General features: G+C 42.4%; 1 protein-coding gene across 1 annotated transcript in view; it reads right to left on the minus strand.

The window, feature by feature from the left end:
* ankef1a (ankyrin repeat and EF-hand domain containing 1a) overlaps positions 1–7,137 on the minus strand; it is a 46,352-nt gene extending 39,215 nt beyond the window's left edge. The window contains 8 exon segments of the mRNA XM_054618435.1: positions 3–19; positions 271–497; positions 1,558–2,380; positions 2,689–2,812; positions 2,909–3,058; positions 3,234–3,433; positions 6,359–6,520; positions 6,948–7,137. Coding sequence (XP_054474410.1) covers positions 3–19; positions 271–497; positions 1,558–2,380; positions 2,689–2,812; positions 2,909–3,058; positions 3,234–3,433; positions 6,359–6,520; positions 6,948–7,137 — 1,893 coding nt within the window.
* Between the last annotated feature and the right edge of the window lie 1,515 nt (positions 7,138–8,652).

The raw sequence follows: 8,652 nt of genomic DNA on the forward strand, positions 1-8,652 counted from the left end.
ATGTCGAGGCATGTTTGTTCTGAAGGGAAATAAAAACAGGACAAGTCAAAGTTTAAACCAGCAAAGAGGAACCAGCTAGCCTGAAAGTTAAAAACTTATGATCATAGTGTGCATGTTATACCAAATCTAATGGCTCTTATGTTGCTTCCTCCAAATGTATGAAATATATTCAGTTATAAGTCCTAATGTTTATTTTAATATGTCAAATTAAATTAATTTAAACATGAGTATATTGAATGAACTTTATGTATTTTAGATGTATAGGCAAACCTTTCTTGTTCTCTGCATTGACACTGGCGCCTGCCTTGATGAGGAAGTCCACACAGGAGGGTCGAGAGCTCTCGATGGCCCTCATGAGGGGCGTGCCTCCACTGAGGGCCCGGGCGTCTATGGAGGCCCCGGCCTGAACCAGAAGTTCAATGAGTTCCACTTGGCCAGCATGAGCCGCGTGGTGAAGGGGCGTCCAGGAGAACTGGTCACACACATTCACATCGGCCCTGTCAGGAGCAGACGTGTTATCACGGTGTGTGGTTAAGAGCGTCGGCCTGGTTACACACCGACAGTACAGCAGATCTGAGTACAAGTAGTCACAAGGTATGTCGACTATTTGTCTTTAGGAAATATTTTTTAGATATCATTTAGCTTATGATTTTATTGCAAAGATTAGATATCCAGGTGATGTTAAAGTAAAACTGATCTCTGACCATACCACTTAATGAAAACTTTTTGCAAAAAGAACAGGTTCTGAAATGTTTCATGAGAGATTACCTGTTCGAAACAACTCTTGCAAAACAAATTTTGTAGTTTCATGAGAGCGTTAAACTGACAAAACACAGATTGGCTTTTTTATGCCGTTTTCACAGCAGCCAAATTGGAGATGTGATAGCAGGGTAAACACAGGTGTAATTGATCAAATGAATTATGGTCCCATTCTACTTAGCGTGTCATAAACATTACAGTATAACCATAATGAGCCAGCAGGCACATTACCAGGGACCTGGCCCAACTAAATGGAACACGGCCATAAATAATGTTTTTAAATTACACCTTACTTACCAATGACGTGTCAAAATGGCTGTCGTGAAAAAAAAAGGCCTATTATGAAGCAGTCACAATGTGTTTGTCACTGAGGTTGCCGTTGACAGTGATTGTTTATCAACAAAAAGGCATGGCTTTAGGATAATAACTTTAAGCCTTATGTACTTTAAAACTTATGTGCAGCAGAAACAAGTTGTAAGCACAACACTGACTGGACAGCTGAGAACGGAACTGGTTTTGAGCTGTTGATCACAAGATAATTCACAGTAGGTTCATCACTACAAGTGTCCCCTTTCACACTTTTACATTGTTTCCCATTGTTACTATTCAAATATTGATTATAGCGGCTTTAAATTCACATTGTTGGTGATCCGTTTCACTTAACTGTAATAATCTTCACTGTGACAATCTTCACAAATGTAACATATAACAAAAGGCATATCTGTATTGCTTCAGTGGTGAAATCTTTGGTTCCAAATTCTGAAAAAACTAAAAGCAAAGAAACATGATCTTTCTCACCCCTGACTGAGGAGATACTGAGCCACCTCGTAGTTGCCACTGGAGCAGGCCACCATAAGCGGGGTCTTGTAGAACGGGTCCTGGACATCCACAGGGACCCCTTGATTGAGAGCGAGGTCCAGGGACTCCAGGTCTCCACTTTTCACACAGTAGTTGATGTTGACGTAGACCTTCTCTGGCTTTTCTACGTACCACCCCGAGTCATTCATTATAGGGTGATCTGGAGGGTGATCGCGGTCGAATCGACGGATGTCGGAGCAGTTGTAGTAAGTCTTAATCATGAAGTCGGGTGGGCCTCCGTCCGGTCGCCGGGGCATGAGCTCCGGTGGGAGGGTGCAAATGGGCATGGGGAGGACAAATTTACCCTTCTTCTTGCCTCCTTTCCCTCCCTTTTCTCCCTTTTTCTTTTTTGGCATATACGAGGAGAGGAGGAATGGTTTCTTGATGTACTTGACACCTTTAATGAAATCAGTAATGTCGACGCACCCGTCTTTTCCCTTGTCATGGGCTGAGATGACCGTGTTGAGCTGGTCTAACTCAATTGGAGCTTTCAGTTCTTCCAACACTGAAATAAATGTCTCTGCAGTAACTGTGTCCGAGTTGTTCCCAAAGGCTTGGCGCAATTCAGCCTCATACTCGTAAGACCAGTCGTGGAGGGTCAGGCCCCAGAGATCCGATGTGGGGATGACGCTGTTGGATTTGTTGCCTTTCCCCTGTTGCCGCTCTGCTTTCCTCAGCTCCTTGGCTGCCGCTTTGTGATCGGCCTCTTTGGCAATCAGACGTGGCAGCAAACCTTCCTGGTTCTTCAGTTTGGGGTTACAACCTAAATACCACAGTTTAAGGATAAATATAAACACATGGTAGAATTACTTACTTTAATTCATGTTTGCGGTGTTTGCAGCTGCATATTTTAAGACTTTCTTCTTGACGAGAAAGAAAATTTAATTTCCTGGCTCTGCATGTATCTCAACAGAAATTTAAGCTTACAAGCGTACCACTACAAAAATAAAGATACTGTCTTGACCCTGTGACAGCATAAGGAGTAGTTACCACAGAGCTATCTTTGCCTTGTCTTAGAAAGTGCTGAAATGTAATTTACATAAGGATTATTGCTTGACTCTCTCACAGCACCTCTCTGTGCCAGGAACTTGCAGCAGTTAGCATTGCCTGTGGCGGCGGCGTAGTGTAGGGCTGTGCAGTCCTCTAGGTTGATCACACCCATGTCTGCTGAGTATGCGGACAGCACCTGAATCAACTGGGTGGCAAACAACACCACAGAGCAACACCTCAACAAGAGAATCCTAAATCTAAAATAAAATAAAAAGTCCCATGGGATGAGCAAATACTACACCTCAAAAAAGCCCCCCATAGCTGCATAGTGCACTGCTGTTAGGCGTTTACGATCCAGGGCGTTGGGGTTTCCCCCTTTCCTGAGAATGGCTTGAACGAGCTGCAGGGAGCCCGTCTTGGCTGTCTCCATCAACGCCGTAACGCCGGTTTCCTGAGGAGAGAGAGGGGAGAGGAGTCAGTCTTAGGTTAAACAAACAGCACAAAGAACATCTCAGCTGAGAATATTTCGGCATCACACTATGTTGTGTGCTCAGATCCCACACACTCCATTGCCATTGCCTCAGATCATATAATGCCTCTTGTAAGTCCCCATCATCATTTTTAACCTCATTTGTTGCATTGGGGTCTGCCCCTGCACCCAGCGTGATAAGGCACATGGGGGTGCACTCCTGGGCTTTTTCACACATCGACTGGAAGACATGAGTCCCCTGTGCATCAACATTGTTGACGTCCGCCTGGCACTTCAGAGCCACCTGCAGGCAGCGGGTGTGGCGCTTGGTGGGGTAGATGAGGTAGAATAGCACGCCTTAAGAGAGGAGCAAAAGCACAAAGGTTTGAAGTGAGAGACAGAGGGATTAAGAGAGAAATATCTGACTGACATTCAGCTTTTAAATTGCCAGAACAAATGTTAATATCAACATCATCAAAATAATTTGTGGCAGGGGTGTCCTCGTAGCCAAATAGCCATATAACCACATAACCTTTGTTGGCGTTGGAATTCCAGCCGTCGCCATGATGGTTTTTTCACAACCATTGAAACGGAAGTGACCATATTTGGAATACGGAAGACTGACGTAGAGACGCGGTATTCGGCTCTGGAAGCGGCAGTTACCTGTCAATCACAGTAAGCCTGCCATAAAGCATACCCTGCTTTATGGTCTATTGGACTCTAAATGGACCATAATTTACTAAATGAACATCATGCTGTATTGAAGAAAACTTGAAACTAGAGATTGAGACCATAAACTCATGTTTACAATGTTTACTGAGAGAATAAATCAAGAGAGAAGTAGAGTCATTTTCTCATAGACTTCTATACAACCAGAGGAGTCGCCCCCTGTTGGTCAGTAGAGAGAATGCAAGTTCAAAGACACTTCCTCATTGGCTTCTCTCATAAGAACCGGAGGTTGCCACCTGGTTGTTGGTCATACCTCTCCGTTTCTTCCATTGTTTTCTGTCGGTCACTACTATAACTATAAACTGTCCAAAAAAGACGAAAATGCCACAAAAAAGAATTAAAAATGGTAATAAATAATGATAATATTAATATTTCGGTCAGATCAGAGCAGTCCATGTAAAGATGTATAATTTTTTTGGTCCTTGAGTGTACAATGGAGAAACAGCTTGTTAGCCTAGGCTAGTAAACATATCATGGTTTTAATGTTATAATAAGTCTTTACGTGTGTATAACTGTACATGCAGGTGTGCTGCCTAACTGGTGCGTCAGTCACTGTACTGAGGAAGGGGCATGTGCTGCTCTTTCCCTACCCAGCCCTCTATAACAGTGAGGATAATACAGACAAACGTGTGACTAGTGACGCTCAGCCTACTGGGGGAAAAGGTCTGGCGGTGAGTGTTGAGACTGGGCCAAACCAGTCCTCGGGGAGTGCATGGTGATATCTGGTTACTCAGCATGTTTCACAGGTGGGGATCACCATTAGGAGGTTGATCTGTAATTAGATGTACCCACGAGGTCTGACGGACACGTGCACACATATGCACACTGCTCACAGGTGTGCTCACAGGTATGGGTGCAACATATATATTATACAGAACCATGAATTAATGCGCACATTGCACACACGCAAATACTTTTCTTCTTACTGTAACTCGAGCTCTCCCTCTCTCTTTCTCTCTTGTTCGCTCACTCTAAAAAGAATGCCGTTTGCAGTAATTGATGCCCCGGACACACTGTAATTGGGATCATTATCACAACTGGCTTAACGAGGTCTGTTGTCAGGGATACAGGCTCTTCATCAATATCTAAACAGAGGCACCATGCATTTTCATGAGTTGTGGGACATGGTAAGGCATTCAGAGTGAACCTGTCAGACTAACTTGAGATGGAAAACACCTCTGTTTGAGAATTCGACAATTCAAGCTCAAATTATAATACATTAGTGGAAGGGGACGCTGTTCAGTTATCTCACATGATTAAAGACACATACGTTATTGACATTAAAGGTCAAATTTGGAGTTTTATTTATCAAGGTTTTTTCTTGCTTGGGCAGGGGACCTCAACATTTTGTAACTAAAGCTCCACTTCTGATTGTTAAAAAAAATTCAGAGGATCACCTTCCCAAATAAAAGAGAATAAAAACACAACATGAATAAATAGGAGAAAAAAATCAACTGGGCTGTAATTATGTGTTATGCCACTGTCAGCTGTAATGACCAAAAATAATATTCTGCTTACCCTCACGCATCACTTCCTGCCAGTATGAATCCAGATTTAATGTATTCAGGGTCATATTTCCTTAACACACGCTTTGGAGCATCCCCCAAAAACAGATTTATTTTGTGTCACTGCATTCGAGGGTAACGTTAGCTAGCTAACGTGGTGTTTTTTAAACACAACCTGACATTGACACTATGCTTTGTTTGAATTACTATGTTTTTTTATTTATGTGAATTCTTCAGCACATTTAGATTAGACATTTAGAATTTGTAGTACTTAATTGAATCCACCCGTTTGTCAGTACCTCCATGCTCTTAGTGGTCAAGGATAGCTGAGAGTCAAAAATTTAAATTAGAAAAAACCCCAGTTGTCTATTAATAATCAGTTTGAGAGTTACATAAGTTTCCGAACGTGTGTTCTGATATTTATATACTTCTATATATATGATATCTGATATGACCGTTGAATTTATGACACGTGCGCACCGGCAAATTTAGTTCTCATCGCCTTCAACTGTTTCTATACAATTACATTTTGATGTTTTAGCCAACAATCTTTATTTTGTTCACATAATTGGCTTTTATAGTTTATCATTATCCCTATATTTCTATGCAGAAATATTTAGTGTTCAAGACTCTTGGATTTGAAAGATTTACATCTTAATAAAACTACTTGATTTAATAAAATATGACCAGTGTGTACCGATATGGCCGCATCTAGCAGATAGGTTGCAGACCCATATAGGAGAACTTTGTTGGCGAATGCAAATCGTGAATGCACCTATGTAGAGCCAGTGTTTGATTTGACCGTTCGGGGCGACTGTAGAAACATGGCGCCCGACTCTATTGAGAGGGCATGCTCTGTATTTAGATATGAATGGCTCATTCTAAGGCAATGAAAACAAATTATTAAATTATTCTTGTTTTCAGGTGATTATACACAAAAGAAAAACATAATTATTATAAATCCCCCTAAGTGCTACACATTATTCCTTTAAATCTATCACATACTACCCTGCTCAGCCATATGGCAACGCGTGGCCTTACTGCTCACCTCTGCCCTCAGTGTCTCGGAGTCTCAGATTAGCATTGCTCTGGACCAACAGTGCCATAATGGCATCATTGCCCAGCTCAGCAGCTAACATGGCCGGGGTGTGGCCCTTCTTGTCCTGGATGTTGGGGTTTGCTCCGAGGGAGAGAAGGAAGCTGACCAAGTCTGAAAGGAGTCAGGAGGAGTACAGAAACAGTCAGGACAATGAGGTGATATTGAAACAATACCTTTTTTTTCCTATTTTTGGTTTGCAGTACATTCTATGAACTGCTTGATTTCTCTTTTAACAATAGTATTGTGTACATGCACTCTTATAAGTCCTGGACATTAGTACAGCTGCTGTGCAGCAAAAAGGCCAAAGTGAGTCCATAAATTCAAGAAACAACTTATTTAAAAAGGGATTTTGGATGTAAATCGAATTACATTACAGTAAACAGGATTAAAGTAATGTAAACATAATGAATGTATGCAATCCACTACCAAACATGACTTCATTTGTTGAGGATAAAATTGGTGCAGCAGGCCAGTGGAGCAGCATGTTCTCTTAAACAGAATGTATATAATCTAACGGAGTAAAGAAGAGGCCCATCACCCTGATTGTTGGCCAAAACTGCCACGTGAAGCACCCCTGTGCCGTCTTGCGGCTCAATGAGGTTGATGAGGTTTTCCACCCCGAGGTTCACCATCTTCTCTATCTGCTCCTTATCCCCTTCATGGACGAACTGCAGCAGGCGGTAGATCTGAAGGACCTGCAGGCGGCCCTCTGCTACTCTGCCACTCATTATAGGGTCAGAAGGGCTGGTTAAAAAAAAAAGGAAAGGAGATATGACTTCCTCACAAATATGTAGGCTTACATGCTAATGACCAAGGGTGTAAGCAAGAGGCCCCTTTCACAGCAGCAATTTTGATATGTAATTGGAGGGTTAACACATCTCCAGGCCTTGGTCAAGCCCTACACCCCTGCCCGACCACTTTGCTCTGCTGCCTCGGGGCGATTGGTTGCCCCGTCGCTCAGAGGTCCCTGCGGCCGATCCACCCGGTCACAGCTTTTTTCTGTCCTGGCCCCTCAGTGGTGGAATGAACTCCCCACCGACATCAGGACAGCAGAGTCGCTGCCCATCTTTAGGCGCAGGCTGAAAACTCACCTCTTCAAGAAGTACTACCCTGAGCCTTCCTCGTAGCACTTATTGCACTCGTATTAGTTGTTGCACTTACTGTACTTGTATCAGTTCGCTGCACTTATTGAATTTGTATTTGTTTACTGCACTTATCCTATTCGTAGTAGTTTGTAGCACTTATTATATTCGTATTAGTCTGTTGCAATTATTGTTTTCGTAGTAATTTGCCTCTGCACTATACTTTTGCTCTGGTTTATGCTTTAAGATGCTTGTTTAAGAAAGGAGATGCACTGATGACTTCTGGTGACTAGTAGTTCTCTTGAATACCTATGTTGAATACACTTCCTGTAAGTCGCTTTGGATAAAAGCGTCTGCTAAATGACTGTAATGTAATGTAATGTAATGTGTAGTTAATACCATTGATTATGGTCCTGTTCTATTTAGTGCTGTGCATGCTTTCTTACTGGATTAGCTATGACATACTAAATATAATGGAACCAATTACAGCAGTGTTTACCCTGCAATACATGTCCCAATGGCTGCTGTGAAAGGGCTTATTGTGTGGCTGTGCTTTGTCTTAGCAAGAGTCTTTTTTTAATGTCAACTTTCTGTACAGCACACTTTATGTACGCTAGTTTATTACTTTCACTCCAAAAGATATAATGAATTATCTAGTTGACAGCCCACGTATGACCCATCACTGAGTGTTACATTTGTATTAAAACAAGTCAAACTAACCCACATAAGCTTCACAAACACTGTTAATGAAACATTTGGCGGTATGAACAATAAATGAGAAGATGTTGTGGACTGATGAAGCTCCAGTCATCATTACACCCACCTGCACACTTCAGCTAGTTAGCTAACCTCGGTTAAACGTAAATGGAGGTTAGCTTTTCCGCCTTGCGTGTCATTGTTTGACGTCAAACAACACAGCCGAGCACGTCTGGATGCCGAGTTTTCTTCCACAAAGTCCTGACTTTATTTTCAAGCACAACCGTTCACTTTGCTGTAAACATGGGGGAACAGAAACAAACTCGTCTCCATGGCAACGGCAAGCCAGAAAATCCCGGGAAGTACGTTTTGTGTTTTGGTGCTGTGTGATGCTGCTTTCAAGTGCCTGTGATGAGCATGGGTAATAACAGCATGTTTGTGAGGACAGTATAGTATAGCCTACTG

This window comes from Anoplopoma fimbria, chromosome 18, assembly GCF_027596085.1.
Source record: "Anoplopoma fimbria isolate UVic2021 breed Golden Eagle Sablefish chromosome 18, Afim_UVic_2022, whole genome shotgun sequence".
Classification (NCBI taxonomy): Eukaryota; Metazoa; Chordata; class Actinopteri; order Perciformes; family Anoplopomatidae; genus Anoplopoma; species Anoplopoma fimbria.